Source organism: Mollisia scopiformis, assembly GCF_001500285.1.
Source record: "Mollisia scopiformis unplaced genomic scaffold LY89scaffold_10, whole genome shotgun sequence".
NCBI lineage: Eukaryota > Fungi > Ascomycota > Leotiomycetes > Helotiales > Mollisiaceae > Mollisia > Mollisia scopiformis.
In genome coordinates this window covers 643,023-658,809 of record NW_017263590.1, presented here as the reverse complement: position 1 = coordinate 658,809, position 15,787 = coordinate 643,023, and the positions used below count along the sequence as shown (strand labels likewise).

The 15,787-nt window shown below is 48.6% G+C and overlaps 8 protein-coding genes across 8 annotated transcripts; 4 read left to right on the top strand and 4 right to left on the bottom strand.

Moving 5' to 3' along the window:
* The first annotated feature begins 205 nt into the window (after positions 1 to 205).
* Positions 206 to 1,930, top strand: LY89DRAFT_684028 (uncharacterized protein). Its single transcript, XM_018214800.1, has 4 exons — positions 206 to 353; positions 447 to 738; positions 790 to 1,311; positions 1,362 to 1,930. The coding sequence occupies exons 1-4, from the start codon at positions 321 to 323 to the stop codon at positions 1,823 to 1,825; spliced, it is 1,311 nt and encodes a 436-aa protein (XP_018072456.1). The 5' UTR covers positions 206 to 320; the 3' UTR covers positions 1,826 to 1,930.
* Positions 1,931 to 2,983: 1,053 nt separating this feature from the next.
* Positions 2,984 to 6,839, top strand: LY89DRAFT_37540 (SPX-domain-containing protein). The gene is made up of 7 exons (XM_018207087.1): positions 2,984 to 3,174; positions 3,266 to 3,350; positions 3,462 to 3,584; positions 3,637 to 3,687; positions 3,740 to 4,544; positions 4,602 to 6,400; positions 6,455 to 6,839. Coding segments are annotated over exons 1-7 (3,048 nt in total). The 5' UTR covers positions 2,984 to 3,172; the 3' UTR covers positions 6,638 to 6,839.
* Positions 6,799 to 7,613, bottom strand: LY89DRAFT_781193 (uncharacterized protein; the record flags this gene model as incomplete). The annotated part of the gene is made up of 2 exons (XM_018222460.1): positions 7,362 to 7,613; positions 6,799 to 7,298 (listed from the first exon to the last, which is right to left on the bottom strand). The coding sequence occupies exons 1-2, from the start codon at positions 7,453 to 7,455 to the stop codon at positions 6,799 to 6,801; spliced, it is 594 nt and encodes a 197-aa protein (XP_018072454.1). The 5' UTR covers positions 7,456 to 7,613.
* Positions 7,614 to 7,708: 95 nt separating this feature from the next.
* Positions 7,709 to 8,339, top strand: LY89DRAFT_583290 (DUF1783-domain-containing protein; the record flags this gene model as incomplete). The annotated part of the gene is made up of 2 exons (XM_018209207.1): positions 7,709 to 7,805; positions 7,873 to 8,339. The coding sequence occupies 2 exons, from the start codon at positions 7,709 to 7,711 to the stop codon at positions 8,337 to 8,339; spliced, it is 564 nt and encodes a 187-aa protein (XP_018072453.1).
* A 144-nt stretch (positions 8,340 to 8,483) lies between these two features.
* On the bottom strand, positions 8,484 to 9,416 carry LY89DRAFT_668284 (translation protein; the record flags this gene model as incomplete). The annotated part of the gene is made up of 1 exon (XM_018213034.1): positions 8,484 to 9,416. One exon carries the CDS (start codon positions 9,414 to 9,416, stop codon positions 8,484 to 8,486), a length of 933 nt encoding a protein of 310 aa, XP_018072452.1.
* A 161-nt stretch (positions 9,417 to 9,577) lies between these two features.
* LY89DRAFT_614589 (DUF814-domain-containing protein) lies at positions 9,578 to 10,420 on the top strand (the record flags this gene model as incomplete). Its single annotated transcript, XM_018210692.2, has 5 exons — positions 9,578 to 9,650; positions 9,699 to 9,866; positions 9,914 to 10,017; positions 10,070 to 10,219; positions 10,274 to 10,420. 5 exons carry the CDS (start codon positions 9,578 to 9,580, stop codon positions 10,418 to 10,420), a joined length of 642 nt encoding a protein of 213 aa, XP_018072451.1.
* On the bottom strand, positions 10,409 to 11,681 carry LY89DRAFT_781189 (DUF1000-domain-containing protein). Its single transcript, XM_018222459.1, has 3 exons — positions 11,135 to 11,681; positions 10,606 to 11,084; positions 10,409 to 10,553 (listed from the first exon to the last, which is right to left on the bottom strand). Exons 1-2 carry the CDS (start codon positions 11,389 to 11,391, stop codon positions 10,673 to 10,675), a joined length of 669 nt encoding a protein of 222 aa, XP_018072450.1. The 5' UTR covers positions 11,392 to 11,681; the 3' UTR covers positions 10,409 to 10,553; positions 10,606 to 10,672.
* An 828-nt stretch (positions 11,682 to 12,509) lies between these two features.
* LY89DRAFT_614583 (uncharacterized protein) lies at positions 12,510 to 15,769 on the bottom strand. Its single transcript, XM_018210691.1, has 3 exons — positions 15,537 to 15,769; positions 13,634 to 15,488; positions 12,510 to 13,583 (listed from the first exon to the last, which is right to left on the bottom strand). The coding sequence occupies exons 1-3, from the start codon at positions 15,637 to 15,639 to the stop codon at positions 12,578 to 12,580; spliced, it is 2,964 nt and encodes a 987-aa protein (XP_018072449.1). The 5' UTR covers positions 15,640 to 15,769; the 3' UTR covers positions 12,510 to 12,577.
* Positions 15,770 to 15,787: the final 18 nt, after the last annotated feature.

The following is a 15,787-nucleotide window of genomic DNA, read 5'->3' as shown; positions in this document are numbered from 1 at the left end:
TTTCCAAGGCCGACGTTAATTATCCAATGTTTAAAAGCAAAGTCCACAAAGTAACTTGAATATAAAACTAGAAAAAACTATCCCAACTTCATTATCCTCAGAAAATGAATTTAACATGGCATGGTTCGCACGTGACTGTATGCACCGCCACAGTGGGGCATGAATTCACCTCGTCAGGGCTGGCGTCAGAAGCTCTTGAGGACCGCGACATACGAATCCTTTAGGCATCAGAAATACAAGACCTTTTCATATCAGTGAATCTGGCGCGGCTACAATAATCAATCCAGAGATTATCCAGAGATAGTGTTCGAACAGCAACGATGTCTGCACCAACCAAACCCACGGATAGCCCAGTAAGCTCTGATACACCGTTGGACATTTGCATTCATGCATTATTTGCAGACTTGCATACTTGTTTAAAAACTTGCTAACAATAAATCCTTCAGGTCAAGAGTCCACAAGGAGCTGAATCACCTACGACCGCGCGTCCTTTCGAGATGGAGAACGATGATGAAGATGTCCAAGAGTCAGGAATATTGAGCAGCGATGCGCCAACCGCAGCAAAGCATGCAACAGTTGAGGATGAAGCTCCTGCGAAGCCTCCTCGTCCTCTCAGTCCTCAGCAGCAAGCCGAGAATACGTTGAAGGAAGCATTCCCTAGCATCGATGCTGCTGTAGTCAAAGCTGTCTTGAGAGCTAGTGGTGGTCATGTTGAACCAGCCTTCAATGCTCTACTTGGTGAGCAGCACACCAAAAGTTGTCCTACAGTTCACTGACTTGATCGAATAGGCATGTCGGACCCTGATGCCGTAAGAGAGCCGACTCCTCCACCCCAGCCTCCACGGCCTCAAGCACAACGTGTTGGATCTACCCCGCAGTCTCAGCTGGAGGCCGATGAGCAATATGCTCGTCAACTTGCGGAACACTATGGAGGCGGCTATGGCAGTGAGAGACCTTACAATGCAAGCAGAGGAAGCCAACCTCGCAGACAACAGACTGGACTGAGACCGAATGAGAACTATCAGCAAGAACCTGAACGTAACTTCATCGACGATGATCTTCCCGTAATCAGAGAAAACCTGAAGAAAGGATTTCTTGAAACACAGAGCAAAGTCAATGGTTGGATCACCAATCTGAAAAAGAAAATCGATGGCGAGGATGACAACACCCAACAAGGCTATCAATCTGGACCGTCGGGCCAATACCGCAGAAGTGGTGACGGTAGGCAAAGTGGCGACTACGGCCGTTATGATGCAGATCCCGAACTACTGAGTGATGACTTTGCCGGCATTCAAATGAACTCTGATGGTAGTGAGTATTCTGATCCACGATCGAAAACTTCATTCTAACGTTGGACATAGCACCTGTTCAGAAGCAACGATCCACTCGTCCTCTCGCCAACCCTGATCTCTTCAAACCTACCCCTGCTGCTCCTAGACCTTCAGATGGTCGCAAAGTCTCGTTCCAAGGCGGTCCACCAGAGGAAATTGACATCTATCGAACTTCTCCCAAGATTGCAGCTAAGGAAAACGCACCACCAGCAGGGAAGCAGAGCAAGTGGCAACCACTATCTACTGTTGACCCTAGCCCGATCGGCGAGACGGAGAATGATCCATTCAGTCTCGGAGACAGTGAGGATGAGAAAGAGTCCAAGGATCGTGTTGGTGGCAAGGAGATCAAGATGGACGATGCTGAGAGACTGAAGAAGGCTGCTGCTGAGGCCATGGCTGACAATATTGCTGAGCCAGCCCGGAAGCCCGAACCAGCCGAGACAGTTGGCACGAAGGACAAGATTGCAGATGAGAAATTGAGTGGAAAGTCCTGAATTGTCGCATGTGGGGCGTGGGATGTCGAGGTGTTGTCTTTGTCTACTAGCGATCCATTTCCTTGTCAGAGAAGGTCAATGATATCCGAATGAATTACTGCATCATGAATTGATAACACAACATTAGTGACATGGAGTCATAACTGAATCAGTGCATGCCAATAAGTTATTTATTGGTTGTCCCTTTAAAGTATATAAGTGCAGGTAGGTGGTATATATTCCAAGCTCAGTTTTCATGTAGCACAACCCTAAATTCAGCCTTCCTTGACGATCCCTGACACCTCAGCCTCCCTATCACGAAGTCGTACCTATGTAGGCTTGGAATGCGGTTCAGGTCCCCTTGAATAGATACGTTGTCACCAATACCTGCATGAATCGCGTGAATGCCGCCATACTGCAACCTTCTTCTGGTCCCTGACTCGAGATAGCCCATTTTCAACATCCCACTTTCTCAGCCTTCCAGTTCTAGATTTCGCAGCCTTGCGCGCCCCTCCTTCGCACGTTGTTGATTGCGCGGTGCTGATTGGCCTCGGCAGGTAGAAAAAGAAAGTTCTCTCCGCTAATAAATTTAAGCGCAGCCTTGGAACGCAAGTCAGGGACTGCACAAAGTTGTGTCAAACACGGGAAGGTCGAAAAGGGAAATACCGTCAGTCCTCGCTGCAGACCAAACCCGACTGTCGAGCTCGGAGGAGGGTCATAGGAGCAGTTAGCAGTTACTGTACAGTCAGTTCTGCGTTGTCTTGCTGGGTCGCATTGCCCCTCACTAGTCCGTCTTGGGGCTACTTCGTACTTTATTACTTGACTTTACTCGAGACGAGGGACGCAAGAAAGACTCGTGCTACTTTTCTCCATCGACACTTTTTTTCTACACTCCACCCAACTCGTCTTCCTGCTGCTGCTGCTACTATTACTCGCGCGTCTATCCTCGAAAGACGGACTTGGTATTATTACTGTTGTCTCCCGCCACATCTCTCTTCAAGCCCAAGAAGCAAAGGTCGTGCGTGCGTTTGTCTTGGTGGTAAGGTTACTGTATCCGGCCGCTGCAACCACCCACTGCACACACGTGCTTCCGCTGTCGTTGCATCCTCGTCCTCTCTGCTGCAACGTCTTGCAGCTGACATCCCAACCAATCTTCCCCTCACACGCTGCTCCGTCACATTCGACGTCATTTCCGCGACGGTTTGGATGTTGACTTGGAGAAACTCAGAGCTGGTCCATTTTTAGAATGCATCTTCGCATGTGACATGCTAGCTACCTAGTATCCTTCACTGAAATACTGGCCTCCTCTCTCAAGTCCTCCCACTCGCTCACAGCCCTTCAGGGCTCTGCGGGTGCCAACACCGCATTATGTACGTCCTTTCCACTACCTCGTTACGCTTTCCTGCATGCTCGCTATGCATGTTCACTTACAGGAGCTGACTATGCCCTCTGCGCGTTCAGGAAGTTTGGCAAGCAGATTCAGAAACGGCAGCTCGAGGTCCCAGAGTATGCCGCCAGCTTCGTGAACTACAAAGCTCTTAAGAAGGTGAGTCGATGATCTTACCTCCAACTGTGTCGAAAAAGCAATAAGCTCGCCACTTCTTCAGGCTCTCTCTGACCAAGAGCTCGGCCATGTGCGCTAATACCGTGTTGGCAGCTCATCAAGAAGCTCTCTGCGACGCCCACGCTCCTGGCCCAGAATGATGTTCACCGCCCGTCAGGCATCGTCGATTCTCAAGCGGCCTTACAAGCCAACAAGGCCACTTTCTTCTTCCAACTAGTAAGCCAGCACGCAATGAGCTATCACATCCGCAATGCTGAAGAGTCAACAGGAACGAGAGCTGGAGAAAGTCAATGCCTTTTATTTACAAAAAGAAGCCGAGGTTGGTTGCTAATTTACTTAAGGGGCTCTAACATTCATTGACACCTCGTCAGCTCAAAATCCGACTCAAGACGCTCTTAGACAAGAAGAAGGTCCTCCAGTCGCGGAGTCAGAACACATCCAGGAGATCCGCAAAGTTCACGACTTTAGAGGAGGGCTTCCAGCAATTCGGTAACGATCTCAACAAACTGCAGCAATTTGTCGAAATCAACGGGACGGCCTTTTCCAAAATTCTTAAGAAATGGGACAAAACATCCAAGTCGAAAACCAAAGAACTGTACCTTTCCCGGGCCGTCGAAGTACAGCCTTTCTTCAATGCGACCGTTATCAGCGAGTTGTCGGATCAGGCGACCACTAGTCTACAAGAACTTGGTGCTTGGTCGGAAGGCGATCACGTTAGCTTTGACAGAAGTCCAGATCACATTGTCAGCAGTCAACACTTACTTGGAACGGACGAAGGCGATGCGGATACCCTGCTACTCGAAGCTGTCATTTCTGGTAACCTCGAATCTCTCAAAGATCTCTTATTACGATTGAGGACTGCCGCCGATCCGAATGGCTCTAGAGACGTCGCATTGCTAGAGAGGATCACCAGAACCTTCCTGGCTGCTATAAATGAAGGTCCAGAACAATCGCTGCAACTTTTGCTCGATACTGGTCTTGTCGATGTTCAATCTGAAGATGACATAAATGAGCGAAATTGTCTTCACCAAGCTACGATCTATGGCAACTCTTTCGTTCTAGGAGTCGGTCTGTCGAAAGACGTGGCAGTAAGTAGGACTGATGTCTATGGCAGAGTTCCTCTTCATTATGCTTGTATGCATGGGCGTCTTGATATGGTAGAGGCGCTGTTAAATGGTAAACCCCCCTACTGTACCCCGTACCCCTTAACCTCATACATTAACCACCAACCAGCCGATCAATCTACAATTGATCTTATCGATCACGACAACTTTACTCCACTGATACATGCCATCATACATGGACATCTCGAATGTGCACAACGACTACTGGCACGATCTGCTCGAATCGATCCGATCTCTGATGCAGACCATGTACCGCTCAACTTGGCTTGTGAACACGGCTCCGTCGCTATAGTTGAATTACTACTGAAGCACGGCGCTGCAATATTGCCAGATGCCGAAGGTCTCTTCCCTCAGCATCTCGTTGCTCGGTCTGGGCAAACACCACAATTGCTTCTTCTGCTGAAGGATTATGGTGCGAATCTGGACCAGATTGACAAGCTTTACTCTTGGACTCCACTATTCCATGCAGCAAGTGAGGGCAATGTGCCTTGCATGCAAACTCTTCTCGAAGTTGGTGTGAAGACCAATATTCTTGATGAGAAAGAGCTTTCTGCTATGTATTACGCTGCCTGGGAAGGTCATCTAGAATGCATGCGACTTCTATCCTCCATACCTATGAGCAGTAGAAGCAGTCGCACAGGTTTTCAATCGACGCAGATTGCGCCAATGACTGGAAGTAGTGCACCGATGCCTATGAGTCTCGACGCGGATGCAATTCCAGAACTCGAGCTCCCTCCTCCCATTATACCCTTACGACGTTACGGCCATAATTTCCTCGATACGAAGACCTTCATCCAAATCAGCTTCGAAGAGAATGGTGACCAGCCTATGGTGTTCTTCCATGATAGCAAATATCCCGCCGCACGTCTTACCATCTCTTCAAAGCTTTCCGATTTAATACCCAAGAACATTTTGCTCCCGTTTCAGGAAGATACCCGGCTTGTTTCTTTTCAGATTGATAATCTAGATTCTTTTGCCATCGATTTCGATGTCTTTCCTACTTATGGTGCTAAGGTTATTGCGAAGACAGTCGCACTTCCTAGCACTTTCCGAGCATTGATGAGCAGCTCAGGACGCTGCTGCTTGCCACTTTTCGACCCGAGGTTGAGAGCCATTGGCCAGATCACGTTCAATTTTCAAGTGATTAAACCCTTCCAAGGAAAGCCTCTGGAGATTACAGATTTCGAGACGTACTGGAAGGCGACCAGCCAGTTCGATCATAGGCCCAGTGCCTTTATTACTGGTTCCAGTTTGTCGGGAGATTATGTGCAACTCTTTGTGCAGCACACTTGTGATGGCGTACCCGTCCTTTGGCCAAGATGGACAATGGATTACATGGACATTGAGTTTCCAGTTAGCCGTCTGACATATGCGCAATTCATTAGCGCAGGCTCTCGTCATGCCAGCAAGGCCGGAGACTTGAGAGAATTACCGAATCACTCAGCTGGCAATATTGCTGAAATCCACCGTATACTGGCAAGCTCAGCAGTGTCTCTTCAGGATGCCCTCGCTCTACTCCCCAAAGGTATGCACGTCAATCTTCAAGTGTTATATCCATCTTCAGAGGAAGAGAAGACGCTACGACTTGGGCCAACCGTGAATATCAATGTCTTTGGAGATGCGATTCTTGGAGTTGTCTTCGATCATGCCAGAGCTTTACGAGAACGGTCACCGGATTCTATGAGATCCATTGTCTTCAGCTCTTACAATCCGACTGTGTGTACAGCTTTGAATTGGAAGCAGCCTAATTATCCGGTCTTCTTGTGTAATGACCTCGGCCGCGAGGGAGAACTAGCCGTTTCTGCTTGTACGCAAAGCAGTGGAAGAAGAACAACTTCTATCAAAGAGGCTGTGAGAATAGCTCAGAACAACAACTTCATGGGGTTGATTTGTTGTTCAAGACTTCTGGTAAGCCCGATCGATCTACTATTCTTTCATCCGGAATTTGCTAATAGGTTCCAGGATATGGTCCCAGCATTAGTTGAAGCCATCAAAGCGCAAGGATTGGTATTAGTTACAGATAAGTCTGCAGAGCCAGCATCAAAGGGACAATATGACGACCCGTTCCCTAGACTCCCAGCAGGAATCGACGGTGTGCTGAAAGCGAATGGTGTTCTACGATTCAATGAGAGCATTGATATGTAATGAGTCGGTCCATAACCAAAAGTCATGCATAGCATTTAGACCATGCAGCACTTAACTTATCTTTCTTCCACAACTTTCTTTCCTCGTGACCAACATTCACCATTCTACATTCGCGTAGCTCAATCTCATCTCAACACAGAAATTCCAACCCAAGCCAACCCCTAAGCACCCTTAAACCCATACCTCAAACCCCCTAACTCCCCCTCCGGATCCACACCCCCCATAACCCACTTCCCCACAACCACAACCCCCAACACGCACCCCGGCACCCACCCAAAACCAACCCACTCCCCTTTCCCTCCCAGTCCCGCCACCGCCACCACAGCACAAAGCCCCAGATTCAACCACGGGAGATACCTCTTCACCGGTCCCCCCTCATCTCTTCCTCTCTCCCTCCCCTTTCCCGTTCCCGTTCCTCGATTCAAAGCATCTAAGAACTGAAAACCGGTTGATTCGGGAGGGAGAGAGTTGAGGAGATAAGCGGTGCTAAGCAAACTAGTAACAGCTAGCAAAGAGAGCAATGCTGTCTGTGGAGGTGGAAGGAAGAGCGAGGGCAGGTAGGGGAGTATGCTCAGCAGGGGGAGGGCGAGGAGGACGTGCCGGTAGAGGGTGTTTGTCATTGCGTTTTGGGTGGTGAGGGTGTGGATTAGGTTTTCTTGTTCTGTGTGGGTTGTTAGATTTTATATCGGTGAGGTGGATTCTGGGTGGTGGGTGGAAGGCTGACCTTCTTCGTCTAGGGCTTCGGGGAGGGAGTCTGAGGAGGAGTTGTCGTGTGGGTAGTGGAATGTTTTTCGGAGGCGGGCGGTTGTTTGGTTCATGTTTGTTTGTTTGATTCTTCTTTTCTTATTATGTGATTATATCGAAGAGTGGTTGCGAAAAGTAAACCTGGAAGCGTGACGAAGATTCGTGGCCTCGTTTGCATCTCGGCTCAAGAAATTTCAGCCTCGCGAGGATCGTCGAATGATTTCTCTCTCCACCAACATCTTCCTAACATCGACCTCAACGCATGTAAACAAGATGTTCCTCCGAATCCTAAGATCGCGGGCCCTGCCCCGGTATCGAGGAGCTGTTATGAGGCAACATTTCGTGCAGAGACGGACGTTAATCGCTGCTCCGAAAGAGGGAGACGGACCTCTGATGTCTCGACGCGCTGATCGGGAATTACCTGGTATGGTACAACCCTCACTTATTCACCCACTCCATATCCAAACACAAAACTAACAACAGAAAAACAGATATCCCCGAAAACGGCATGAAATGGATGCGCACCATCCCCATCTTCCTCGCCGTCCTCATCTCCTCCACCCTCGCCATCTTCAACTACCAAAAGTCGTCCTCGTCGGTCGTGTCCTCGACCATGTACGCGCTGCGGACCTCGCCCGCGGCGCGCGAGGCCCTCGGCGACGAGATCTACTTCGCGCACAAGATGCCGTGGATCTGGGGCGAGATGAACCAGCTGCATGGCAGGATTGATATCCGGTTCGAGGTCAAGGGGAGTAGGGGCGTGGGCACGATGCGGTTTAGGAGTTTTAGGCCGACGAGGATGGGGATGTTTGAGACGACGGAGTGGAGTCTGGAGATGAGGGGCGGGGAGAAGATTGATTTGCTCGATGGGAGTGATCCGTTTGTCGGGATTGAGGTTGATGAGGAGGAGCCGAAGCAGGTTGGGAGAGGGAGTTATGCTCCGAATTTGTCGGGTTGAGGAATTAGAGGGCTAAGAAGGTAGATGGCTATGAAAAGGAACGTGAGAAGCGTGGCATTGGATTGGCGTATAAGGATTTCTTGCTCTAAAACGCCGGTATATGCCACGTGTATTGTACAATATCTAAATGTACAAAGTCCTGCTCTACGCCTTTGCAGTCTCCTTCAACACATCCTTGATCTCCTCCACCACCGAAGGAATAACAGGCCAAGGCTTCTTAATAGCATCCTGCACCTTAACAACACACCCCTTCGGTCCAGCCACACATCCATTCACCACAATCAACCCCTTCTCCGCATCAACCTTCAACACCCTAACATTCTGCACCGTAACCTGCTGGCCCCCCATATTCCCTGGCATCCTCTTCCCCGGGTGCACCCTCGAACCCGCCCCCTGCGACGGCCCCGAACTCCCCATCGTGCGATGATTCTTCGAATTCCCATGACTGGCCGGCTGCCCCTTAAACCCATGCCTCTTCATCCCACCCGCGAACCCCATCCCCCGACAGTTACTCCGCGTATCCACAAACTGGCCCTCGAGAAACCACTCCGGCCCCACGCTCTGCCCGACAGACAGCAATCCCCTCTCATCCTTCACCCTGAATTCCGCCAGCTGCCTCTTCGGCGCCACGCCCGCGCCTGCGTAATGCCCAAGGACGGGCCTCGTCACATTACTTGGGTGCTTCCACCCAGATCCCATCTGGACGGCGAAATACCCGTGTTTGGCCCTCGTCTTGTGAGCCACGACCTGTAGTCGATCGACCTGCAGCACCGTACACGGCGTCCTGACGCCCGTCTCTGGATCGTAGAGCGCGGTCATCCCTTTCTTGACGGCTAGAGCGCCCGTTCTTAGCGGTAAGGTGAAGTCTTTGCGTTTGAGGGCCGCGGCGGGAGAGTGTTCGAGGACGGGCAGACCGGCGGTCTTTTGGTTGAAGCGGTTTGGTTTTCCGCGCGCTGGAGCGGTCGTCCATCCATATTTCACGCCGCGTTTCGCGGTCAATGGAAGCAGGATGTCTGGGAGGAGGAATGAGGGCGGTAGTTGGATGGCGCCCCATGTTGTGGGGAGTTTGGGCGCCATTGTATGTGAGGTTGGCTGCTTGACGAGGTCGTGGAAGGAGAGCTTGGGATATTATTTTCGCTACGGTTGCCCGGAAAGACTAAAAGTGAAGCGAATATCAAAATTGGGTTTTTGGCGAGGCGGACAAGGTTGCAACGTCAAAATATGGAATTGAGATAACAATGGTTTATTATTTTACTTCGAATGTGGTAACGCCTTCTGCGAGTCTGTATGCTGGCAAAGATAAAGTCGAAAGTATGACTTCCCCCTTTTGAAAAACTGAATAGAGCTGACGAGACTCAGATGAGGACCTGATAAAATATGGGCTTGAAGAGGATGTCTGGTTCCATGCGGACAAGTTATCGAGTGCTCATATCTATCTTCGGATGAAGGAGGGCGAGAGCTGGGAATCTATCAATGAAGAGGTTCTGGTCGATTGCGCTCAGCTCACAAAGGCCAACTCAATCGAAGGTGCGAATTTGTTTTGTAAATCGCACGTGATACTGATATTTTGCTAGGCAATAAGAAAGACAATATTACTGTGATCTATACGCCATGGTCAAATCTCAAGAAGGACGGATCTATGGCTGTTGGCCAAGTGGGCTTCAAAGACCCTCGAAAGGTAAAATTCGAGAAGGGGCATTTTGGTGCTTTTTGCTTACATGGAAATCCAGGTCAAGAGAATACTCGTCCCTCAACGAGAGAACCCGATCGTCAATCGCTTAAATAAGACGAAAGTAGAGAAATTTCCCGATCTTGCCATGGAGAAGGAAGAAATCTTGAAGGCGTTGAGAAAGAAAGACCAAGCTGCAAAACTAGAGCGGGTAAGATTTATTTCCCCTGTTGGAGAGTATCAAAGATCTAATGAACTTTGATAGAAGAAGGAAGAAGCCAAGATAGCAAAAGAGAGGCAGGAGAAGAAGTGGCAGAAGGATCATGCTTATGATGAGATGTTCCAGGAAGCAGATCGCGAGGAAGCCAACAATCAAGATCGTGGTGAAGACTGGGAGGACGATTTCATGTAAATGTTATCAAGTCCATAATAATGCAGTGTTCCATTCATCGTCTAGTAATATTCGGTGAATCCAATGCTTAGCTTCAAGATGCCAAGTTGACATCTTGAGCTTGGTATCCTTAACTTTTTTATTTCATCCGCTCCTGGTCTCTGGTAAGCAAATGTACAATCTAAAATTAGGGAAAGAGTATTTACCGGAGACTTTTGCGCTCACAATTAATGCATATTGTCCCTGTTTCCATTAACAACTTCCACATCCCCCTTACATCCCATCCCTTCCCCCGAGACTACTTCCCATCTGATTAATCGAAGTCCCTTTAATGGTATGATCATTCGGATTCGCCGCCGCCTCGTACAAAATATTCGTCGGCGCTCTCCCAAGCTGCATCCAATCGCCCTTAAACCCCAAATAACTAATTCTCGTCGTATCCTCCCCATAATTATCAAACACAAACAACGTCAAGCTCTGCACCTTCCCAAAAAGCGCTCTCTTCACCGGGATATCTTGAATTTCCGACGTTTGCGAAAGCTGGAACTCTTGTGTAGCAGACAAATCGCTGGCGGTGGAGAAGTCGAGATCGTCGCGGTTGATGAAGACCTTTAGTGTGCAAGGTGCAGAGTCGTCGGGTGAGGTGCGGATCATTATTGAATGGAGCTTTACTTGGCCTGTGAAGCTGTTGTCGGGCATTAGTAAGTGCGAATGTAGCTTCGGAAACAAACGCACGGAATATGCATCAATAGCTGCTCATCAGCGTCGCTCTCTAGCTCGGGCTCCATTTCAAGACGCTCGGTCCACGTCTTCTTGACGATAGCTTTGCCAGAGTGAGCTTCGCTCTCATTGAGGGTGGTTATGTCGTCGAAGTTGATGTGTTGGTAGAGCGAGTATTGGAGTGCGGGAGTTATGTCGTCTGTGTGGTCGTGTTCAGCATGGTCATGGCCGTGATCGTGACCCGAATGCTCGTCATGGCAATGTCCTGACATGTTTTTGTGCGTGTATTTGAAGAACTATTAGAAAATGAGGAGTTGTTGTGGGAGAGGATGTAAATATTTAGCTCGCGAAGCTCCAGCTTCGTTTTGGCGGGGTAAACGAGGGGCAATTTCGAGTGGCTTGGTCAAGCTTGCCAATTCAATTCCTCGAGAACTGGATGTAAAGAATGTAAAAGTTTAATCTGGAATGTATAGAGCTTTTTGTTCATGACTAATGTTCACTCGTAAAGCAAATTGGTGCATTGGTTTCTGTGACCAACTTTGTCGCTATACTGTAAGTCGTTTGGTAGTTGTCACCCCGTGAGCGCCTTAGGCGAATCTTTATCGAATGACTGTCACTATTCACGGTTTGATTTGACCATTTCTTCTTTTGCCCAGAATGCGACTTGTGGGCGCCTCAGGCGAACTTTTACAATCGAACGATTGTTACTATTCACGGATCGTTCTGACCATTTCTTATTTTGCCCCAGAATGCAGCGACTTGTGGACGCCTTAGGCGGCCATAAAGATGCATAAAAGAACTTCTTCTCGCTCCAACAGAGAAGAATTGCAAAGTCTTAAGGAGGACATGGATGGATAGCAGGGCGACACTTGGCTCTCGTCTTCATGTCCATGCGCAAAGGGCCGGGCGGCAGTAATTGTACTTTGAAGTACCGAAGTTGTATTCGTATAAAGAATTCGTGTCACACGGAAATTGCTGTAAGGTAATGAATTTGACAACAGTGTTGATTGCATTTGTCTATGGTGCTTTGTTGCCAATTTAGATAGGAATTGCTCTCGCACATACACCAATGCACTTGACAACGGTATTGGATGAACATGAGTCGACTTTCACGGACGACATGTGAAGCGATATGAGGAGACAATCGGTCAGTGCCAAGATGTTGGCAATTTCGAAACATAGACTTGTAATTTTAGACTTATCGGTACATGTGATTCCAATGGGGTCTGATGATGGCGTTGTTATTCGAATTCCTTCCCCAATACTGTAGTCAACTAGTCATTATCAGTACTTGTAATGTCAGAGACTTAACACGGGATTAAGATGTATCATTATGTATATATGAGCATGCGGTCAACTGGGATGTGTAAGTCAAACAACGGATTATTTTCCGGGTCAATCTTCAGCAGGTAATACGACTATCGATTGTTCCAGCTCTTCATTAGTCTCAGTCCTATACTATCTAAATCCAGCCGTCCTAGGCTTCTTGGTCTTTCGCTTCCCCTTCGGCACGACTCGACTTCCGAATGCCCCTATTTCGGGCTGGGTCATAGGCAGATCAGGCACTGATTGAGAACTGACTGCGTGATGGGATAGAGCGGCCGGCTGACTTCCAGAAGGCATAAACATTGACTGAGCAGCTGTTTCGACAGCTCTAGATCTCTCTTGCCTCAAAAATCTTTCCGTCCTTCTACGATGTCTAGCCTCCTCTTTCCGATTCCGGTGTTCACTCTCATCGCCACTTTCAGCTGCGATAGAAGCTTTCTGAGCTTCTTCGTACGAGTACTGAGCTGGGTCAGCTCCAGGCTTAGAGGGCCAATGTGATAGAAGAGACGGTGGGCCTAGATCTGGTTTGGCCCGTATCGAGATCGCATATTGGCGGAGCCGAGTGATCGCAGGATCTTCTTTGACCTCAGATGCGGAAGTAGCGTGAGAATATATCGACGGGGTCTTCGCAGGTGTTAGAAGACGAAAATCCGACTCTCTATCTGCAATCGCAGCCAATTGAGAGGAGAAGAATGTTGGTGGTGAGCTTTCCCTACTGATCCTCCCATCTTTGTCGAACACCGGTAGTGACATTGCCTCGTCCTCGGGCACTCTTGGTGGTCCTTCGGCACTGACCGATGTGTTTTCGACTGAGATCCCAATTGAGCTTAGACAAACATCCATTGCAAGTTGTCGGATGACTCGATATCTTGCTACACGTGCAACATTAGACAACTTTGGAGGCAAACTGGCCATCCAGTATTCAGCCATTTGATCGTACAAATTCGACAAGTCAGGGTGCCTAGGTATTTCAAGATCGGGAATCTGGCCTTCTGAAGAAGGCGCAAGGTTTGAGACGACCAACCTTGAGGTTGTTTCGGAATCCGGATCTGGTTGTAGAGATTCTAAAAATGCACGAAGAGCTGTCGAAGCCGCTTCAAGGTCTTCAGAAATTGTGTCAAACCCAGACATTTCAGAGCTGGGCAGCTGGTCAGCTAGGAGGGTCTTTCATAGGTAACACCTACTTACAAAGTTCTGGTTGCCAGCTCGCCATCTTCCAGTCCATGTTGAATATGATCAGAAATACGGCCAAAAAGTTCTGATATAGTGGGGACATCTGTGGTTGCAAGTACTTTCTCTTCAGAGTCCAAACCAAACACGTGTCTATAGACCCTTCTCCAATTGATTCTATAACGAAGGTCATCCTGCCATTCACCTAGCAGCATAGTTTGCTTATCATGCTGCATATTTCCTCTTTCAACATGGTCAAAGTCGTCTTCGGCCTCTCCGTCTGGGACAACAAAAGAATCCTCCATTACTCGAGCCCCGAACCTACGACTGGACTGTCGTACTCTGTAAGTCGGAGGTTCGACAAAAAGTAGGTTGGTCAGAGCTGAGGAAGACTGGTTTTGGACTGCGTAAAGTGTAGAATTCAAACCAAGATTCGTACCGAGTGCCCATACTTGGAAGAATCTAACATCATTTTCAAGGTACTGATGTCCTGCTCCGAACGGCGTCATAGCAGCACGGGCAGACAGCAGACATGGTGCAAACGCGAGATGTGAATGAGCGCTTCCAGGAATCTTTCTATCTTCTTGATGGGAGAGGCTGAAGGAGCCCTGGCAAGACCTGGGGACATCCAACGGAGTCATGGTTTCGTTGAAGCAGTAAAACTGGACCAGAGGGCTTATAGACGAAGTGATCAACACGGATAGCGTATGGTCTTTCAAAACCATCAACTTCATCGTCTCGTCATCGGCGTTTCTAAAATGTCGATATGAGAGCACAACTTTTACGCGTCCTTCCCCGGGTACAATTTCCACCCAAAAGATTCGAGAAGTTGTAAGCACAAAGATGTGGTTGCTGTTGTTTGCGCTTCGCTTGATGTCCAAAATCCAGTCATGGCTACTGAGCGGAACAATATCTCCACTCTGAAGTCGACTTATACCTGCGCCCAGATCAATCAGAGCAATGTGGCGTCGATTGCAGGCAAGTATTGTGTTGATATTACAGATCCACATGATTTTATACCATCCATCTGAGTGGCTAAGATCAAGAGGTTCCTGTAGAGGGTCTGGTTCATAGCTGTCGTAGATTCCTCCACGCTTGCCAGCAGTCAGGATCTGGGACGCCTTTTTGCCATGGGCTATATCTAGATCCCATATACTCCAAAGTCCCACGTCATCTACCACAGCAAATTGTCGTGCGTACCACGGATTGAAAGCTACATCAGCATGAGCCCGGGACTGAGTTCGCTCAACCGTCAAAGTCGCTATGGGGTTTGGATTCAGTTGTGAAACAGGGAATCTTTCTAGAAGACCACCTGTACTTGTAGACGCATCATGAACTCTGCCATATTGTGGTCTGAAAATGGTCATCGAAGTATCTTGTCGCACAGCCAGCCAGGCTCCGGATCCATTCTCAGTATCCGATACCAGGATTTGTCGGATTATGCCTGAATCTCCAACCCAATGCCCATATTCAGGAGATTCTGAGTCCAGCAGATCAAGTTTCGCTGCGCTGTCCTTGCCCCATCCACGAGCGTCGACTCGAGGCCTGATGAGTCGAAGAACATGTCCTGCGTCTCCATATGCCACTGCTAGAATCTGAGTTGTTCGTGAGCCCGAAACTCGATCGGAGTCCACCGCGCGTCCTATGGCTAGCAATGATCCTGTCTGTACAGGAATCTCGTTCTGTTGCGACAAGTCCGCTTTACTGAGATCCGCAGCCAGTTCGTCGGCAGGACAAACTTCAGGGCGCGTTTTTAGAAGCCATTTTCGCTGTGCCCGAAGCGTTTGCGATGGTTTCTCTTTGCTTTGAGGTACCTCTCGAATCGAAGGAGGTAACCATTCTTTAAATGGCATAAGCTGCTGCAGTGAAGATGCTGTCTTGTTGTTAGTAACATTATTTCGTGTCGATGAAAGAAACTGACTGTGATCTAGATCCACGGAGAATTTCCACTCATTTCCTTCAGTATGATAAGAAGCCTTTCCAAGGTGACCATAAGATAGGTCAGTAACGCGATGATCAGCCATCTGGTCTTGGTCGTCGTCGCGCAGCACAGTATACTGTCCAAATCATGTCCATACTTTGATAAATATTGCGCAAGATGATACAGTTTCTAAATAGCTCAAAATCGCAATATGTAGGAATCCAAGGTGAGATGTGGTTGGGATATTAGAT

What these genes read in the sequence shown, in the direction of transcription:
- LY89DRAFT_37540 (XM_018207087.1), top strand. An exon ending in CCACTTTCTTCTTCCAACTA is followed by an intron (nt 3,585 to 3,636) that starts GTAAGCCAGCAC and finishes AAGAGTCAACAG; the next exon opens with GAACGAGAGCTGGAGAAAGT. An exon ending in TTTGTTGTTCAAGACTTCTG is followed by an intron (nt 6,401 to 6,454) that starts GTAAGCCCGATC and finishes AATAGGTTCCAG; the next exon opens with GATATGGTCCCAGCATTAGT.
- LY89DRAFT_614583 (XM_018210691.1), bottom strand. Translation starts at nt 15,639, where the DNA reads ATGGCTGATCATCGCGTTACTGACCTATCTTATGGTCACCTTGGAAAG. An exon ending in CTCCGTGGATCTAGATCACA is followed by an intron (nt 15,489 to 15,536) that starts GTCAGTTTCTTT and finishes ACAACAAGACAG; the next exon opens with CATCTTCACTGCAGCAGCTT. An exon ending in GAGCTGGCAACCAGAACTTT is followed by an intron (nt 13,584 to 13,633) that starts GTAAGTAGGTGT and finishes CCAGCTGCCCAG; the next exon opens with CTCTGAAATGTCTGGGTTTG.
- LY89DRAFT_684028 (XM_018214800.1), top strand. Translation starts at nt 321, where the DNA reads ATGTCTGCACCAACCAAACCCACGGATAGCCCA. An exon ending in CCAAACCCACGGATAGCCCA is followed by an intron (nt 354 to 446) that starts GTAAGCTCTGAT and finishes TAAATCCTTCAG; the next exon opens with GTCAAGAGTCCACAAGGAGC. An exon ending in TCAAATGAACTCTGATGGTA is followed by an intron (nt 1,312 to 1,361) that starts GTGAGTATTCTG and finishes CGTTGGACATAG; the next exon opens with CACCTGTTCAGAAGCAACGA.
- LY89DRAFT_781189 (XM_018222459.1), bottom strand. Translation starts at nt 11,391, where the DNA reads ATGTCAGGACATTGCCATGACGAGCATTCGGGTCACGATCACGGCCAT. An exon ending in CAGCTATTGATGCATATTCC is followed by an intron (nt 11,085 to 11,134) that starts GTGCGTTTGTTT and finishes GCCCGACAACAG; the next exon opens with CTTCACAGGCCAAGTAAAGC.